Genomic DNA, 20384 nt, shown 5'->3' on the forward strand with positions numbered 1-20384 from the left:
AGAGAGAGAGAGGGCTTTTATTAAGTGTCTTGTCTATGCTGAAGCTTTTCCAGTACTGTGCACCTGTTTCTACTGATCCAGCATCTGTACTGTTCCTTCCACTACAGACATCCGTATGTAAGAACATGGCCACAGGTTTTATTTCAAATATGTATTTAATTTTGTTTCGTGTGCCTTAATTTTCCAAAATGACATTTTTTGCTTGTGCATATCTGGCCTGGCTAATCACTGTCTTGGCCTGTCACCTAGTTATGTTCAGTATGTCCCACCTTGCACCAATTCCCACTTCATCCAGCAAGTAAGACAAAGAGAAAGATCACTGGAATGAAAATGAGGTGACCTAACTGATTGTGCTGCTCATGTTCTTCACTGGAGTCATACTAACATATTTCTAAGTATTGTTAGGGTGAAATATGATTGTGTGTGGTAATGAGTCGCTGGAATCCCTGCTACAAGAGAGCTTTAATCGCACTTTGTTGACTAGGTCAGGCCCTTATTTGCTAAACCTGTAGTCCTCTGCACATTTCTGACTGAGGACAGCCAATTTGGTAGATTGCTTTGAAGTTGTGTTTTTTTGTAATAGTCAACATTTTTTTTCAGGAGAAAGTGCATCCAGTGGTCACATCATATTCCTGGCTTCAGGATGAAGATTGGGTCACACCCTGGTGTGTGAACACAAAAATCAGTTTATCCAATATAAAATATGGTCTTACAAATAATTGAATAGATGGAAATAAATGTGCTCCTGCCCAGCTATGTAAGAAGTGGTCAGAAATCATAATCTGCTTAGTTTGTTGGCCTTGTTAATTAATCAGTCCCAAGGGAACCAAAGGAATAGATGAAGGAAATGATAAATCATCATCATGGTGTCAGATGCACACAGTTATTCCAGAGGCCTCTTCTCCCCATCCCTTACCCCGCCCCCCAAAATAAATAAATAAAAAAAATCTCTGATTGATCCTGCTTAGCTCAGGTCTCCCCCAACTTCTGCAGAGTAAATCAGTCACACACACAGCATGTGGGAACAATTTTCCCTACGTCACCTCATCCTCGAGTTTTATTGTCTGCCTCTTTTGTGTCGTAATTTCTGATTTCTAAAACACTCTTCCTCTGAAAATCACTACGAAGGTGATTGATGCTCCCTAATTACCTTCAATTTTCCCATCTTTTTTTAAGTGTGTGCCTGTAAGCCGACGTGGCCCAGCACACTAGAACACTTTCTCATTTTTTAAATAGTGCTTCACAGAAAGTTATATACAATTCATTTTCATTATAATAATGGTTTTGCCTTATCTTTAACTGCTTCTCATTAGGTAACTCCTGCCAGCCATAACTTTGCTTTCAATTAATGCTGCACACTGTGAAGTTAGAAACACCTACTTGTATGAACACTAACAGTGCAGAATGAGAATCATTTTATCTGCTGAGTGAACCATTTGTCTGAGGGAAGATTAAACTTGATTAGAAAGCTGCTTTTAAAAAGTATAAAAAAAACCCATTGAGCTTTGAATACATTTCTCCTTTCCCTAGGAAATAAGGAGATGCCAATGATGAAACTAGCAGGCTCTCTCCCTATTTACCAGCTTTTGAGGTCTTCATTAGCACAGGAGTGGTACTAGGGGTGTTCTGCACTCTAGGGGAAGCAGAACTAACCCCTAGTCTCACTCATCAGTCCTGTTGTATCTCCAAGAAAGCACGGTCCAGGATTTTAAAAAAATGACTTCCTAAAGCCGGATGCCCTGTTTTGCTATGTGACCACTGAGGAACTATCTGTGAAGCACCCAGCCCCTCACTGAACCCAATGAATTCAGCTGGGTGCTGAGCACCTCAGTAGGAAGGCTGCTCGTTTTTGTTAGCTGCCTGTCTAGGCTCTTGCATCCATGACTTGTGCTTACTTAAGAATACCTCGGTTTTCTAAAGCTCCAGTTCAAATTCCTGGAAAGGTCACTGCCTCCCCTGTGCAGTTGTTTCATTCTTCACATTGCCACCAAAAGAAAATGGCCTTCTGCAGGAGGCGACTTCCCTGTCAAGACTATTTTTGACATTTGTTTCCTGGTACCTACAGTGTCTGCTGAGATTTACATGCGGCCGACCCGCTTGCTAAACTGTAGGACCGAGCTCGCGTGACCCCTGTTTAAAGGATGTGTGAATAGGGAACGCGAAGGTGTGAGATGTTGAGGAAAGGAAAGTGGTGGCAATATTTGCCATTTCCTTTGGGTAAGCAGAAATACAAACCACAGTAAAAATTCAGGTTCACCAATGAAACTCTGTTTGCTTTAGGGGAGCACACAGTGCCGAACCTCATGCTGTTCTTTACTACCACATGTATTAATTTCCTTTGACCTGACATAGTGTCTCTCTGGGATATGGGTGGGGGCGTATTTCTACTTAATTTCTTGTGCTGTGGACTTAACATTTGAATAAATATCATAACTTAATGAAGTAATTAAGAGTCCAAATGAGCTAAGCTGACATTTAAAACTCAAGTATCAGTGTACATTCCTTCAGACATCTAGTGCTGTCAGATGGAGTAATGCTTGGTTTGTGCTTTTGGCCTCCATACAATAATGAGAGAAGCTTTTTGTATTATTTCAAAACTGCCGTTCTAATTAGACGTTAATGTTTAACACCTGCATTCTCAACAGAACTTTTACTGTAAACCCTATCAGCTAATGTCTACCAGCAAAAACTAAATGTTAATTTAATATGAATAACTTAGCCATCGGTCTAGACAAAGCTACGCGTGAGAAGAAAATAATTCTATTGTAAATTGAAATTTTTAAAAGATGGGAAGAGTTTATACCTCAATGCAATCTGCAAAGGTTCATTGATGGAAAACAGGGAGCAAAGGTCCCACAGACATTTCAAATCAATACCTATCATTTGGGTGCAAAAGCAAATGTATTTTCTTGTAGTATTTTGTGTTTATTATGTTAGAAAAGTGAAATATCACTGATTTATTTATGTATTTATTTATTTTACAACAAAACGATATACATAGGAGATGCCTGTGTGCTGGAGCTGCACTCCTCCTCTGCACCCTGTGTAGGGTGCTAGGGCCTGTAGCCATGAAGTTGTGGCCACCCATTGCCACCACCCTGCAAATTATAATGTAGAAAATGTTCAGATATTTGTTGCCACAGTCAGTAATTAATGCTGTGTATCGGGCTTTGAATGTTAGTTCTTAAGCTGCTAAACTCCATTTGGCATTAACATTACTTTTTGTGGAGCCTTCATAGTTGGCAGTTTCATAAATGTAGGAAGGTTTTTACTTGTTAAAATAGTTGCTCTTCTTGGTACATAATTTATTGCCTTGTTTCATATACTGAAACGTTCACCTGCACAAGAGTTTTCTCACCTGTACCTGGCACTGCAGGTATGCGAAGCTTGAAACTAACTTTTTGTTTAGGCCACACAGTCTTCACCCAACGGTGTTTCATAAACCAGTACTAGATTAGCTTTCATCTCTTCCTCTTCTGTCTTTGCAGGCACTACAAGGGCTCCCCGGGATGGGGAAGTCCCAGGGGTGGATTATAATTTCATTCCTGTTGAACAGTTTAAAGCACTGGAAGAAAGTGGAGCCCTGCTAGAAAGTGGAACATATGATGGTGAGTTGTGTAACTGGAACATAGACTTATCAGAGCAGCAATAAAGACCTGGAAGAATTTATTGCATCTCTAAAGTCCAGGCTGTTTGTCTCATCAGGGCACCTTGTACTCAGAGGTGACAAATGAATATAGCATTATTCTCCTCCACAGGTGAGAATGTCATCTCCATTTTCTAGATGGAGGAATTGTGGAGCAAAGTGGTTGCCTTGTTCAAGTTCCCACTTCATTTAGTGCTGGAGCCAGGCCTAGCCCGTAGGCATCCTACCCACCGGCCCAGTGTTTCATCCCTGTTACCTCCCGCTTCTTTTCCATATCTTCGTGCTTGTAAAACACTGAACGTCTGTACTCTGACTGTCAACAGCTATTCTCACAAAAAGTTATCACAAGTTTGTTTGTTTAACTGCATTCATTGTGCACATCTGTCTTTAAGTCACGAGCAGTGTGACACGTTGGCCATTTATCTTGGTCATTGTTAAGTACTGGAAAGTGTTTTGTTTTTTCTTCTGAGTTGGGGCATGCTTGCCACAAGTTGCCTCTGGGTGTACACATTGCTTTCTGACACCGCTCATGTGGCTCCTTCTGGATTGAGTAGCAGCAGTGTTTTTGATGACTCTGTCCTTATTTGTTAGGTCATTTTAACCCTTTGGTGCCATACCCTGGCCTTCCAGTACCTGACTGCCTTCTGAGCAGAGGAACTTTTCCAAGTTGTGGTGGCGCTCTCAGCCCACACTTCCAGAGTTCTCCAGGCCTTGGTGTAGGACTCAAGGCAGTCTGATCCACATGGGCCGTCCCGTCTGTCCAGGTAGCATCCTGGTGAGATCAGCAGGGTCTCAAGCTACGCAGAGTTAGAGCCTAAATTAGGAGATTGCCCAAACATGGGGAAGGCCTTTAACTAGCATCATACCTCTTGTGCTTGGGCATCATCAAAGTATTGTGCCAGGTCTCTCTATTCTAGATGGATGAAGTGTCTGCAGCCTCGCTTGTGTCCTGGTTTCCCCTCTCCCTACTGTGCTCAGTGTGTATTCCACCAGGAAAAGCCTAGCATGGCAGGGCCCCATGGGTAATTAATTCTGCTTACCCACGTGCATGGGCATGCACACACTGCCACGGATCTCAGCACTGCTGTCCGTCTTTTCTTCCAGCTGAGGCCTGACCCATGCTGAACAGAATGGTCCTATCCCCTCTTACACGTAGTACTCTTATCTTTGCTTTTTGTGATGATTGCATCACATTGATGGCGCATGTTGAGCCTGATCTACCAACACCCCTGATCCTGCTTAGCAGCACTGCTGTCTGGCCTGTCACTGTGTTCTGCATTTGGGCCAGATTCTCTACCACCTACTAGGCTCCTATGTCCATTTATGCACCTAAAGGCAAGTCTGTTTCACCCAGTTTCTGCAGACAGTTAGCATAAAAGATGAGTTCCATTGGATGCCCAAAAGATGGTTCTTCTTCCCTATATATAGCAGCTTACCTTAGTATGTTGCTGGTTCTTCAGCTTGTCGGAACCCATTTGAATTCTCATTCTGCCCTCCAAAGTGTCTGTAACCTTTCCCAGTTTTGTCTCATTTGCAGACTTGATCAGGAAACTGCCCATTCCTACGCTTGAACATCACTGGATGCAGAACTGACCTCTGTGGACAGTTCTTTTGTCAAGCCATTTATACTTACTCCTTGATTGTGCTTATTCAGGCAGTTATGCATCTGCTGAAGAAGAAATTCTGTCTAACCCACATTTCTCCTGTTTGCTTATGACAGTGTCTCGTGAGACTATATCAAAAACGTTACCGAAGTCCACTGCATTCTCTTCATTCACCAAAGGTTACTTAGTCAAAGAGGGTATCATGGGGGGCTGCCAGTGATCATCCCTTCCTTCTCTTCCTGTTTGCACATTGACTGTTCTGTGAGCACTCAAAGGATACCCCTAGCAGCTAAACCTAAACTGGTCGAGCCAAACCCAAGCTTTTGTCTTAACCTGATTCTGTGACTTGAGCCTGGCCCTCGCTGTTCTTTTAAGAGTCATTTCCCATGTCATGTTTTATACGTTGAAAGCAAATATAGCCACCAAATGTTAATCCAACAGGCTTTGTGTTCATTTCTCTAATGATAATAATGTGATTAATTAAGAGGCGCTCTCCACTTGTTCCAGATCTACTTCAGAGTGTTTATTTTATTGAAAAAAGCCCTGCTGAATCTTGTGACGTAGGCAAAATATTAAAATGAAAATGTGTTCTTTATCCTCAGGCAAAGTTCAGTATAGAATTGTGTTATTAATGTCTTTAATTTGCAAGCAAATTGTCAGATGAAGGTATAGGATAACAATTCTAAAAAATCAAGGCAGTTTTTGGGGGGGGGGGTTAAGTTGCTTTTGTGTAAATAGATATTTCATATTTCTGCATGTAATGATTTTTTTTTTTGGCTTCAACCTACCTCCAGGCTGCATGTTACCCCAGATTAACTAATTACTAAATGCTATGTGATTAGAATAGAATTTATTTTGATTTTCATCATTACCCTCCTCTCTACTCCTGGCTTATTCTGCCATAAGCCTTGTTCTGGATCATTAGTGAATGCAGGGTAAAATAACAAATCAGTCTTTTGATTTGGAAACCTGTGTAGAGCAGTCATCTGGAATTAAATGTATTATATGCAGCTGTACAATAGCAGCATTAACAAAAATATAGTGAAGCAGCATATTACAGTTTTCTGAGCATTCATTGCTGCTGATGATACTGATGCCTTATGAAGTGCAATAAGTGTCCTATTCATTCAGGTGTTTCACAAAGAACCACATTACAGTGACAACAGAATAGGTACAATAGCAGCAGAGACCTTGACCAGATATCAGTGCTTCTCATTATTACCATCTCTTCTTCAATACTAGGCAATTTCTATGGCACTCCAAAGCCTCCAGCAGAACCCAGTCCCTTTCAGCCAGACCCAGTGGATCAAGTTCTTTTTGACAATGAGTTTGACACAGAATCCCAGAGAAAGAGAACCACCTCAGTCAGCAAGATGCAACGAATGGACAGTTCTCTCCCTGAGGAAGAGGAGGAGGAGGAGAAGGAAACAGTTAATGGAAGCGGAGGGATAGGTCAGTAACAAAGGGAGCAATTCCCTGCAGTATTTCTGGAATGAATTAACTCAGCTGTGGCAGATGCCACAGCTTCAGTGGTGGTGGAGCCACAGTTTAGCCTTGCTTGAACTGCTCCTTCAGTGATTTCCCTGGACTCTGTAGTGCTGATTGCTTCTTAGCATCAGGGGGTTTTGTAGGCATATCATATTTTGCTTTATTTTGAAACTAAGTTTTATAGGCCCCAGCACACGTTCATGCAGTGGAGCAATGGGACCTGATCCGAGCAGTCGTGCCTCCTGCTGTGCCGCACATGCATGGCAAGGCCTGCAGCTTTGGCATTGGGGATCAGATCCCAATTGCACCATTACTTCTTGCCAGTGCAGGGGGAGCCCAGGATCATGTACCAGCAAATTGAAAGTTAGGTGTCCGCAGCAGGAGTAAATCAGTGCAGTTCCTGGGGTAGGACCAATGCTGGAGCCAGTTCTATTTTTTTTTTTTAAGGTCCCAGCGCACTTTTTTTTAAGGACCCCCAGGATCCAGAAGAGTTCCCCTGATCCCAAACCCTTGCACTTGAGACATCAGAAAATCATGTGTCCTGGCACACAGACCCTGGGATCATGGAACCGTCCCGTGAGCCCAGAATCCCTGTGGCTGGAATGTGACAAGTGCTTGGAGCTGCAGAGCAAGCCAGTCACCCTGCTGGGTCATGGGGAGCCCCTGGCTACAACCCAGCACCCTGGCTCAGCTGATGGGCTCTCCTCAACTCAGCACCCTGAAAGCAGCAGGCTGCAGCCTCATGCAGGACTGCACCACATGACTATCAGCCTCCAGACACAGGGGAGCAGGCAGCCAAGCCATGACATGCAGCCAGCATCAGGCTCCCCCCAGCCACGTGTTCAATTTAAGGCACAATGCAAACCAGCCACAAATGTATTACACACATTTTGTGGAATAATTTGATGGCTGTTTTTCCATTTCCTCATGCCATTAATTGCCTGAACATGTGGCCAGGTTACAGGTTAACAGATTACTCGCCTCTTAAGTGTAACATCTGCCAAGGGCCAAAAATAAGTAGCTGCTCTGTCGGCCAGATGTGCAGTGGCATTGTCAAATGGATATGCAGGCCACCGTGAGGGGCATAATGAATCTCAAAGAGGCAGAAACCGGTCACAGAAGGATGTATCAGCCAGCTGTGTGGAGCTGAAGGAAAAAATCTGTAAAGCAGTCCTGCAAGTCAGGGAATTGTGTGGGTTTAATAAGAATAAATCACACTCCAGTAAGTTGGTCATATCATTTGATAAAATTGCTGTGTTTGAATCCTCTATGAGGTATTTTATGCTGGTCCCTCACACTCGTGCTATGAAATGTTGGGATTTCACATGGACCCAAAAACTAACTGAAGGGATTTACACACCCAGTGGTGCTAAGGAGCAGTGCATTGGGCCTAGAGCAGAGCATCCACTGAGGTGCTGCAGAGATTGACACAATGCCTCGTTCTCATTAACCTCGTTACTACTGATCCCCACTGGTGCAACCTGCACAGCCAGTTTGCAGATGATGCCGCATCTCCACAGTCCTTGGAGTTCTCCTTTTTAAGTGCTAGCCTGGCCTATCGCTGCTTAGCTGCAAAGCTGAGAATCACTGTGCAAAGTGGCCAGGCGAGAGGCCACAATCATTTGTCACACATGTAATCATGAAACTGAGGTTGTTGATGTGGGTGTGGAAACTAAGGTGCTTAAATTGTTATTACTTAGAGCCTTGCTTGCCTTGCCAGTTTGGTTCTCACACCATGTCTGGGTATGTGGAGAATGATGATGGGATGGATTCTCTAATGGGTAGCACAAATGCTCTTCTCTCGGCTAGGAAATGCAATGAAATAGTCTACCTGGACTTGCTCCAGTGTTGATTTTTCAGCCTAAGCTCAGACAAACAGTGCAAGGCTAATGCTGCTTGGCACAGGAAGAGCAGAACTCAATGTGTTCATGTCTGTTTTTTAAAGTTAGTAAAAGAAAAATATAGATAAAGTATGGGTGGGGGGGGAGAGGGCTTGGCACGAACTCAGAACTAGAGTGAGAGAGCGGTTCTTTGTGAGCAGAGCAGCATGGAAATCTGACAGGCTGCGACGCTGTCCTTTGAACGATTGCAGAAAACAAAGAGAAACATTCGGATTCTTCCGACTGGATGAAGCCTGTTCCTAGTTACAACCAGACAAGCAGCTCCATGGATTTCAGGAATTACTTGGCACGGGATGAGACTCTGGAGCCTCTCCCTAAGAACTGGGAGATGGCCTACACGGACACTGGCATGATCTACTTCATCGAGTGAGTAGAAGCTTGTATCAGCATGGATTGAATTCCCTCTCCCAGACTCACAAGACCTGGTTATTTCTGGAGATTTCTGCTTGTTTTATAGAACCTCTTCCCTGCCCATGTTTATTGATGATCTTTTCTGTGCAAAAACAAGATCTGTCTTGCTTTGAAGGCTCACGTGCTCCTGCTGTGTATTCCTCTCTGAATGTCACCAGCCCTGTGTGTTTGATTTCAGAGAGGCTCCCATCGAGGTAATTATAATGTCACACGGTGACGTCAGCTGAGGAATAGGCTACAGAAGCGAGAAAAACTTCAAAGCAGCCTTTCTCCGTTTTCATCCCAGCAGCTTTCCCTATCTGTCAGCAGCATAGGTGGATACTCAAACAAGTATCTTGGCTGTCACACTTGGGGACTCCATTGTCAGGTTTTGTTGTGTAATTTTTCTTGTCTGCATAATGCAGATGAGGAGACAGTTCATGTAAATACAAGTAGTGTGATACTGTCAAGTGTGTCTGTATGAATTCATTTGTCAGGAGAGCGTCACCGTTCCATAGGCAAACTCAGTTGTTTATGTTGTGTGTTATACGTATGACGTGCGGTACAAAGCTGGGGTTGTGCATTGTTAGCTGGATAAGTATCTAATTTTATGTATGCTTTTACTTTGCGCTCTTCCTCTGGAGTCGGGGGGATTTTGCTTATCCTTTCTGCTCTACATGCAAGCCTCTTTTGAAATGGAATGTGTGTTTTGTTTCATCTTGTTTTTTTAAATCAAGATGCTCGTGGAATGGGTAGGAGCCTGTTCCATGAATTTTAAAGTACAGTACCAGACTCCACTGAGGCGTAAATATATGCAGAAGGTAAAGGACTTTTTCTCCAGGTAAAAGTATCTGATATCCCCAACATGATATGTTTGTCAGAGCTTTTGACATAAAGTTCTGAAAGACCTTGTTATGCTGTGTGAGCTAGCAAAGAAGTATTTTCTGTTGAGGACTTTGTGCTTAGACTCTTATTTAATGCACGTTTACAGGGCAGAGCTAGAAATCCCTGAATAACTGGGGGTGTTCTGGCAGCATCAGCAGACCTGATCTAAAGCACCATTTTTGGATGCAGCTATAACGTTTAGGAGCTGGTGCTCTTTATCTTGGAGTTAACATATGTATCTCATGATCCTGTCATTGTGCTGATAACTTCTTCTCATGGAAGAGTAAAATCACTGATCTTGCCAAATCACTGGCAGTTTCTTACACGTTTTGGGTCAGAGTGCATTCTCTCTGCACTCGTGCAGTTGTGAATTTTCAAAGTTTTTGGGGGACAACTTAAGTTAATTTTTTATGCAGGCTTCATTTTTTATGCCTAGCTTGTTTTCGCCAGGACTCTGCAAAAATATTTTCATGATTGTCCTGTTCCAGGGGTGGTATTTAGCACCTTACCCAAGAGCATGCACTTTTTGCTGTCTGTATTAATTTTTTAAAACCCAGCTGTTCAGCAGAGGTGCCGTGGATCTCTTCTGATGAGAACAAGAAGGGACTTGTTTGTTCAGTGTGTGTTTGTCGCTGGGTCTGTTTGTTCTGTGCTGAGCTTACACATCCACCCACGCAGTGCCACAGAGCCACCAAATTCTTCTGCGTATGTGAGGTGCGCTGAACACGGGGATACGAAATATTTTTTGACAGCTGTAACCTAGGTTTGCTTCACTCCCAGCAGATCTGCTATTTTTATATTGAAACTGCATATACCACAGTTGTGAACACAGTTTTGAAATAATTTTGACTGCAGACTAATGTTTGCGCCTTTAACCTCCCCTGTCATGGCTGTACAGAACAGCTGCCAGTATACTAGTACTTGTGACACTTCAGTGTCACCTCTCTGAAATGGTGTTTTTGGATGTGATGGGGGTGAGAACAGTCAGTTTGCTGAGCCAGAGGCAAGGATTTGTACACACAAGCAAACTTCTGAAGAGGAGTGCTAACTACAACAAGCGAATCCTTTCCTTGGGAATTTTTTCCTCTTTCTTCTTCTGTCTCTTATTGCTTTTTTTTTTCCTGATTGGAATGTCCTTTATCCCATAGCCATAACACCAAGACAACCACCTGGCTTGATCCACGGCTCTGTAAGAAAGCCAAAGCTCCAGAAGACTGTGAGGATGGAGGTGAGTTGTACAGCACCTTCTCTTCTATACTCCGTGCTTGCATGTCCGAGTTTCACGACTTCATCCTTGTGATAACATGTGAACAGGAGAATTTATGAAAGCGCTGAACCCAGCTCTGGGTAAAGGATTAGTTTCAAAGACTTTCTTTGCTGGTAAGGGGTAACCAGGCAGTTCAGCCTAAAACAGGGATGTACTTATGTTCTTGTTCCAAAGTCTAGCTCTTCTGAAAACAAATAAATAGAATTCCCAAAGTATCAGTTGCATTTACTGATTTATGGATCAAAACTAGTCCTGTGCAACAGAAACTGAAGATTCAGTCACTTTGACTTCACTCCCAGAGGGACGGACTGTCTGCGGGGTATGCCAGGGATGCATCCTTGAGCACTTTAGAGCGTCTTTCCCTTATCTATATTACATTTTATGTGAAGTTCCATATCTATGGGTATCCAATCACTTCCTAAAAAATCTCTGTATGGGTTGGGCTGTCTCAGTCAGGGCGTGGTAGGCAATGGTTGGGCTCTATGCTTTGGATGCGGAGCAGCCAGATGAGAGAGAGGGTTTTATGATATTAGTGAGTTCAGGATCTCTGAAGCCATTCCACATTTTAAGCTTCAGTGCCTTATTTCTGTTGAGATTTGAAGCCCCAAAGCATAGCACAGTGTATAATTAAGATAAACGTCTATGCTAGCACATTCAAAATAATTAGTCTCTTTTATGTATATTTGAAAATAAGCGTTTTAAGGAAAGCCTTGAACCTTTCTGTTGTCCTGCTGCCATCTCAAACCCTGTCTGAGTTAATTTGACTTAAATATGTTTCTGTTTCTATTTGTTTTCATGTGGATAATCAGTCAACAAAAGCACTAGTCTTTGTGGAAATGTATGAATTCATTTTGCTTAAGCTATTCCACGTCTTCTGTGGTGGCAGAGCTTCCATCAAATAAAGCTCGACGTGGGCTGAACATTGACATAGTTCTGCTACTTTGTGCAGCAGCAAAACCTCTGAAAGCCATAATCGAAGCAGGGTTCCCTGATAAGGGAGTGATTGTCAGCCATGCTGTTTTTCCCAGCAAAATCCTGTCAGTTAAAAGGAAAGGAGAATAAATGCCAAACTTCAGGACCAATCGAGCTACCTCATTTGCAGTGTCTCAGGGCTACAGAGATTGTGTTGTTGAATAAAATGTAACTAGCAACTGGAGCTTTCCTTCCACAAAAGGATGCCACACACTGCTGGGGCTGGTACCAAAGGAAGGGGAAGAGTTGTCCATTTGAGTTGTGTGGACAACCTTGGATTCAGCCTGACCTATGCAATGCCACAGCTCCTGATTCTCAGGCAAGGAGTACTCTGCTCCTGACCCCTCGGTGTGCCACCAGCTGCAGCTTTCCCACTGATCACACCTGCTGGGTGAGCCAGAGGGAGCACGCCTGTCTTCAGGAGCATTGGCCTAGCCTGTTCACAACAGTCAAGATAAGTCGTCTAGAAATTGTGTGTTGGCAGATCATGCTGATACCAACAGCATCTGTTACTTTCTTGCTTTGCTGTAGATTCCGGCCTCCTCCATTGCCTTGGTTTTCTCTGTTAATGTAGAACGCTTGATTCCTCTGACAGCGTCCCACACCAAGTCCAAGAGGCTTTTGCTCTTGCTTTCCAGTCCTCTTGTACCCAGGCTGGCTTTTTAAAATTAATATAGTCAGCATCAGCTCTGATACAGGAGGCTGATCCACTGAACTAGATCTAGAGGAGACTGGGCAGGCACCTGGCTGGCGTCTTATGACCCCTGCCACCCCCAGTGCTCCTTCCTGCCCATGGCGGGGGGTCGGACTGGATGATCTGTCTAGGGCCCTCCCGACTCGTTGGTTCTATGATTCTATGAACTAACAAGCAGGCAGGAGATACCTGAGGGTGACCGTCTGCCACAGTACATGACCATTTAGGGGGTGTAGAGGAGCTGGCCTGTGTTTATTACTGTGTACCTCTTGCGTCAGGACTTGCACACTGTGACTCTGAGCTGTAAGAACATTTGCAGTGATCAGCCTCTGGGCAAATCCTGCAGACAGTTGCAAGCCAGTGAAGCGGTTTATACAGCCAATGAAAGAAAAGTGTTCTGCAAAGCTTGGTCTGCAGCAAATGAATGTCTCCTCTGTCACAAGAGTCTACAAGGTCTGGGATGAGCCTGAAACAGCCTGTCGTCCTCCTGACTTGGGCAGCCTGACAGCTGTCTGTTCATAACGAGGCCTGGCTGGAGCAGCTGCCTCATAGTGCTGTTTATTAAACCTATGTAAAGCCCACCACAGGCTAAAAAGGGCATTTTAAAGAGAGATGCAGGGTGACCTGGTGAACAGCACGTAAGTGGATAGCGCGCTGGGTTATTTATCGAATTTTGCTGAGCTGTGCTGATATGAATAATTGGTAACATGCTGTCACTCGTTGAGCCTAGGGCAGCCACAAGCAACAAACAGAATCATTATGTGGAGATGTTATCCCTCAGAACAACACAGCCATCTCGGAGGGAAAAAGGCAACTTGCCTCCGAGGTGGGGATGGCTGACCCGTGGACATGTGCCACAAGTGGTGCAGGCAGCTGCTGTGTGAGGCGCGTGTGCCCTGGGCACTCAGTAAAGGGCGGCACCGATAATGGTGATGCTTATGGGGGTGCTGTGTGCGGGAAGCTTGCACAGCCCCTCTCCACATGGCCATTCAGCCCCAGGCAGTGCTGTTGCACATTAGCACGCAGGCAGTTAAAAGTGAAGCTCCATAAATGAACATTGGTAGTGTAAGAGCCATGTGGTGCGACAGGCAAGGCTTTCCGAGAGTCATCTGTTCTGTTGGACCAGCTCTGGGATAAGCTCGGACAAACTTTCACATGCAAGACATTCTTCCTCAGGTCCCTGATCCCAGGAGGACAGGCGTAGCATGGTGAGAAATAGCAGAGGGGAGGCCTGAGAGGGATTCTCAGAGGCAGGAGATGTGCAATTAGCAGAAGAGAAGCAGCTGATTACTGGGAGATCAAGGCCTATCGTGAGGGAGGAGGGTCCTTGTTACCTTTCTTGCATGGAAAGAATTCAGGAGCTGGATAAAACCCAATGTGCTATAGACCCAATATCAGTGTTTAGTCCTTGGTCTGCGTGTCCAGCCAGCTTATGAATTTTTGTTCCCAAGCTCCTAATGACCCTCAGCCTAAGAAATCCTTGCCTCTCGAGTGAACATAGTAATTTATAACGGGGTGGATCTGGTGAAATGAGCCTTCTACTTCCTTTACTGTAGGTGCCTGTGTGTCCGTCCTGCTCTGAAGTTTATTAAAACTTAAAACAGTTTTTAAAAAAATATCTGTCTCCCCTCTGATGAACCACTGAGTTATAGGAAGCGATTTCCCTCTGGGAATGCAAGCACTCTGCTCATCAGACAGGCCAGTCTCAAACATTTAAAGAAACCCGGAAGACATAAATTGCATTTATATTTCCGGCACAGTCGATCCATAATCTCTCCACTCGTTTCTCCACGTGAACTCTGACATTCTCAAATGCTTTTCCATTATAGTGCAGAATTTTGTTCATTCTTCTGTTCTAATTACAGAACTGCCTTATGGTTGGGAGAAAATAGAAGACCCTCAGTATGGAACGTACTATGTTGAGTAAGTGCCTACAGTAATTATTCATTTGATAGTCATCGCATTTAGCAGAGAACAGTGAAACAGTTGATATGTAATAAATGTAAATTGGCATGCATCTTGTTTAAGGGCTGTACAGATCCAGTGTAAAATAAGGGCCAATTCTGGAGGCCACGAGTAAATTGTGCCCCATGCTTAAGCACTGATGTGCACGATGATGCGCATCCATAGATCTTCCAGATGGGCGGAAGCAAGTAACAGCCATAGTAGTTAACACTAGCAATGGACTGAGAACCACAGAACAGCCTGTGCAGCAGTTGGGTCCACTTTGCTTCTGCCCACAAAAAGTCATGTGCCTTTTGCTTTTATAACAAATACAGTGGTTTATTACAGCAGTAACTTAATGACTGTCCAGATGGGTGACTCTCTTACAGTTTATAATGCTGAGTGCAGCATACTAGTAGATAGCTTTATTCCCAGGCTGCTCTAGTTTTGAGTCATTAGCATAATAATTCTCAGAGGTGAATTAGTGGTGAAGGTAAAGGTCTACTACTTGAATGGTTGTTTCATAGAGCTTTTACTTGCCAATGCATATGGCTTCTTATTGCTACTGGCAGCGACACCCATCAGTGTTTCTGACTTGTGAAGGAGCCTGACTGAAAAATTGAGATTGAGGATGAATATCTTTGATTAAAAGGAAGAATCAGACTTGAGTCAGCACAGATTTCTGACCCTTCAGAGTAACACGACAATGTCTATAGAATTGTAGTTGCTAGAAGTCAATGCGACCCCCAACCTTCCTAGTTCCGTATTTTGCTGCTTCATAAAGCAGTTGTTGTTGAGCCACAATATTCCCAGTGCCTAAAGAGAAATCATTTGCTTCACTAACTCGTAATGGGTCAGTAATTGGGTTTTCTGGAATTAGTTCCACATCATCTTTTGGCATGCTCAAATCTTTATGGATGAAAATCAGAAAAAAGGGACATAACCGGAGTTCTGCATTCATTCACATGCAGGGTAGAAAAGACTCACACCTGCTGTTACGTATTTATGTGCTTAATCCTGATTTTAACAAGGTTAGCATTGTGTACGGTGGCCTTTGTCAGCTGAAGGAATAATTTAGGGATTTGTGTTTTGGAGGAAGCTGCTGTATTGGATTTCTTTGCTTGGGAAGTAAATCTTAGCTGATTACCTCTCCTCTTATATGAACTTGACATAACTGCTCCTCTTGCCTATTCTAGCGTGATAGGCAGTCTCCCGGGGAATAAGGGAAAACTGGATGACTGCATCCTGAACAAGGAACCAAAGGGGGAAATATCCTGACACCTGAGAACTGTGCTACAAAACACAACCCAAGGCAAAACTGCACAGTTTCCTTCAGAGTTCATATTTCATAGGCAGAAATAGTTGATCTGCTGAGGCAAACAATTCAGCCAAAAGAGAGCATGAAAATTGGTGAGAAACGCCATTTTTGGAAAAACCTGAAATGCAGTTTTTCCTCTGCTGTGCCTCGTTCAGGAGTATCTACAGGCAAAAATGATCTTTTGCTTTGTGAGGCTAATCTAAAAACTTTTTGCTAAGTTATGATGTCTTTTGTTGTTAAAAGTCTTTTAAAAATGCTTTAGTATGGCTGAGGAAGAAAAGCAACAAAAAAATATGATCGCAAGCTAAGCCCAGATTGGGTTTTTTTGTGTTTATAAGGGCTTTTGCATTCCTGGGTGTCTTATGCTGCATTAAAAGTCCTTCAGCATTTCAAATGGAAAGGACTGAAAAAGTTATTTTTCAGATAATCTTCAGTTGTGAAATCAGAAATTGATAATCCACCATCACTGATGCTCTTCTCCAAATGCTGCTTGGAAATTACTTGGAGATGGCTGCATGTGTATCTTACCTGTCCAAACTGATTTCCTTGCCAAATTCAGCAGCAAATAAGTGGCATGCAAGTAGTATGATCGGCTGGAAAATTTAAAACATCTACCGGCATTCTGAATAACGTGTGCAGCAAGAAGCCAAAATAATGCTGCTTCATTGCACCAGCTCCTGTACATGAGCTAGTTTTTTTAATCATTGCTGCAGAAGAGTCTCTGGTTTAAGAAATGTCTTTGTCAAAGGTTCTCTGAAAGCTTTACAGGAGAAGTGGAACAAACATTACTGCAGTCCGCCATGCTGCTGAAGTTATCTGGAGTGAAGTTACCAGGGTTAGCTACTTGATCTTCTGAAACCCTTTTTCTTTCTGTTTAGAAAGAAAACTCACTCAAGCACATATATTTGTTTTGCTTTCTAAGCACAGCCTCTGAGCACTCTTGTTCTTGAAGCAGGAATGGGGAACTGGCCGGCCTTTTTGATCCCCTTTAAAAGTCATTAGGCAGAAGAAATGCTCAAATTATTCCAGCCAGCTCAGAAGTAACCCATGTAGCTGATCCCACCTGGGACCAGAATGGCTTCAGAAATTAAAAGCCAGGTAGGAGGCCTCTTTGTTCTTAGGGACCTACCGGAGGCAAAGGCTGGACCCAAAATGGGTTATTTCCTCCTCCCCTATTTGTTTGGAACAAGAATAAAGCAGAAGGTCAGCCGTTCTCTGCTCACAGCTGCCGCTGGGTCTCGAGAACGGGTGCTTTGTGAACACGTCGTTGGGAAGAGGCTACGAGGTGACTGACCAGCACTTGTGGCTTTTGTTCTTCTGGAACTGCTGCATGGAGCGACCTCGGTCAAGTCGCATAACCTCTCTGTCCCTTTACAACCCTTTGTGAATGGATACAACAGCATTGACCTGTACCTAAGGGGGTGGGGGCTTATGGGATCCAGTCTGACAGCTTTCTTAATATATTACTGTTCACTTTACATTTTTATCCTGTATGTTTTAAAGAAACTGCTCTTCAAAGGTAGTGGGAATTAAAGGCTTTAATGTATGTTGTGTGTAGGTAATGCAAGTCATAATGGATGGTTAATGAAGGGGAAGACTTCAAGGTAAAACACGGGTCCTGCCCAGGAGGCTGTGAAATGATTGTCAAAGCATGTTCACCATTTTCTGGCGTGGAGAGACAAAAGCACAGAATAGCAATTTGGCAAAAGGAAGAGCTTGTATTCAGCTCCAGTTATTGCCAGACATAAATTACAGATCTCCCATTAAATGGACACCAGTGTCTAAAAAACACTTATTTTAAGGTACTTACCTTTATAATGAGACCTGAAGGTGAAATTCTGTCCTTGGATGCGCGCACACAGGCCCTGTATATGAATAACCAATAACCAAGTGTGGATCAAGTTCTTAATACTGAAAGAACTACAAGGCTGGGATTTTCAAAGACATCTGAGGGAGTGAGGTGTCCAAATCCCACTAAATTTAACTTTCCTCCGGCTTCTTTGACGAACCAAACTCAAATCTAATTTGCTTTTCATCATTTGTGCAGTTTGGTTTTTGTGCTTCTTTCAGCTTTGGACAGAGATTTGACCGGTCCATATCAAATCAGTCTCATTTTCTAGTGATCTGCCCTAGCACTGGGATATGTGGAGTGCAAGTTCTGCAAGGGGAGGCTTCATTTAAAATGTGTGAACTGATTAATTTAAGTAATGTGTGTTCATTGTTATTGCAGCGTAGTTACTTGAAGTGACTGTCCATTTTTACTTCTACAGAATCTAAATTTACACTTTTTATTACCTGGCAGTACCTACAATAATATACTAGGAAAGTTGATAATTTTGCAATTCTTAGTTTATGCTCATAGGTGTTAATTTTTCTGAATGTGTAGTTAAAGGTATAGACTTCCATTCCTTCACTTTCCCTGCCCCCCAGAAAAGCCAGAACCATGCTAAGCTGGTAATGAGCAGGGAGATCCCACATAATGGGACTCTTCAGAAACTCTGTCTGGAAGCTTGATTAATCTTCTCAAGAACTGCAAGCTGCAGCTGAATCAAGAGGAAGGCAGGCGTGCACTGCTGAGATTGCATATCCTTGTCTTCTTGTTAACTGTGCAAAGCAGTTAATGCTCACACAGTCAATTGAAAGCAAATTGGATGCTGCCATTGCTTGAACTGTTGTGTGCAGGTTTGAGTTTGGGTTCATCCCATCTACAGACAAACAATAATCCCATGCTCCCAAGAAGCTTTAAGACCTGACTTAGCTGGGCTCTTACAGTTGTGTCTTTCTGTTTTCTGCATTCCATATTAAAATGCATCCAACTCAAAACTTTTGTAAAAGAAAATGGAATTTACTGAATAGCATGTCTCTTGGCTGAAATACATGATGTAAAGGCTCTTGAAGTATAAGAACATGACTGACTTTGCTTCTACAGGCATCTTATAGGAACTAAAAACTCAAGGGCTTTGAAAAGTAAATCAAAGCATCAGGATAAAAAAAATAACTGGCATAATACTTTTAATGCTGAAATTCTAACATAACATTTGTGTATTTTACAGTCACATTAACCAGAAAACCCAGTTTGAAAATCCAGTGTTGGAAGCCAAAAGGAAAAAACAGCTAGGACAGACTGACGTTGGCCATTCTAAACCAGGTATTATTTGAGAGAGCTGCTCTTCACCACTGTTTGCTGTAAAGTACATGGAAAGCAGTCTCGAGCATGAAGTTTTATGCCTGTGTCAATTTGCGTAGACCTCTCTGTTGTCTTTTTGACACTAATGTAAATATTCACGGTAGCATTTTGTGATCCTGATCACTAGCAGAATAACAGTTTCACTACACCAATGTGCTTTGATATCAGGACTACAAAGGTTAAACTAAGGAAATACAATCCAAGTGAAACTACTGTAAAGTGGCCGCATAACTTCCGCATTATCATTCTCAAGAGGAGTCATCCATAGCATGATGCCTACCTGAGAGAAGGTCTCCAGTGGATCTCCCCAAGGGTCCGTCCTGGGTCTGGTACTGTTCAGTATCTTCGTTAATCATACAGTGGGTGGAATCAAATACACCCTTCCTAAATTTGCCTGTTGAACTGTAGTAGGCTGAGGACAGCTGGGACAGACCAGTCAAATGCACAGTGTACATTGAGAGAGAGGAGGTGAGGCTGCTGTACTCCAAAAAGGACCTGGGGTTGTGGCAAACCGCAAACTGAACACAGCTCAGTGTGCTATTGTAGAAAAAAAGAAAAAAAAAACCCTCTAAAAAAAAGCCAATAGCATATATTGGCCAGTATTAGCAGAGGGGTTGCAAGTCTCAAGAAGTGATTCTTCACTCTATTCAGCTTGGGTAAGGTTTCACCTTACACATACCCTGTCCAGATCTGGGCATCGTACTTCACAAAAGGCATGGGCAAATTAAAACGTCCAGCAGGAAGCAAGAAAAATATTAGAGGTCTAAGAAATATGACTTATGAAGAAAGGTTAGAAGAACTGAGGTTATTTAGTCCGGAGAAAAGGAGGATATGGGAAGGGATTTGATAAGAGTCTTCATATAAATAAAGGGTGATTATGAAGAGGATGATGATGAACTCTGTGTGTCCACGTGGAACAGGACAAGAAGCAGTGGTCCTAAATTACAAGGGGAGCTCACTTGGATATTAAAGTATCTAAGTCATGAGAGTCATTAAGTGCTAGCACAAGTTACTGAGAGAGGCTGCAGAATCGCTATAATTGGAAGTCTGTAAGTGCATGGTGAGCGCTTTGGGGCTGTTGAGACAGG

The 20384-nt window shown here is 43.2% G+C and overlaps 1 protein-coding gene across 1 annotated transcript in view; it reads left to right on the forward strand.

Moving 5' to 3' along the window:
- The window catches only part of MAGI3 (membrane associated guanylate kinase, WW and PDZ domain containing 3), a gene marked incomplete at its 5' end in the record, with an annotated part of 192708 nt that overhangs the window by 133212 nt on the left and 39112 nt on the right, over positions 1-20384 (forward strand). The window contains 6 exons of the mRNA XM_019513754.1: positions 3489-3608; positions 6493-6702; positions 8831-9005; positions 11063-11142; positions 14713-14770; positions 19163-19257. Coding sequence (XP_019369299.1) covers positions 3489-3608; positions 6493-6702; positions 8831-9005; positions 11063-11142; positions 14713-14770; positions 19163-19257 — 738 coding nt within the window. The remainder of the gene's footprint in view (positions 1-3488; positions 3609-6492; positions 6703-8830; positions 9006-11062; positions 11143-14712; positions 14771-19162; positions 19258-20384) is intronic.

The sequence above is a fragment of the Gavialis gangeticus genome, unplaced genomic scaffold (assembly GCF_001723915.1).
Source record: "Gavialis gangeticus isolate Ggan-Ray unplaced genomic scaffold, GavGan_comp1, whole genome shotgun sequence".
NCBI classification, from domain to species: Eukaryota; Metazoa; Chordata; order Crocodylia; family Gavialidae; genus Gavialis; species Gavialis gangeticus.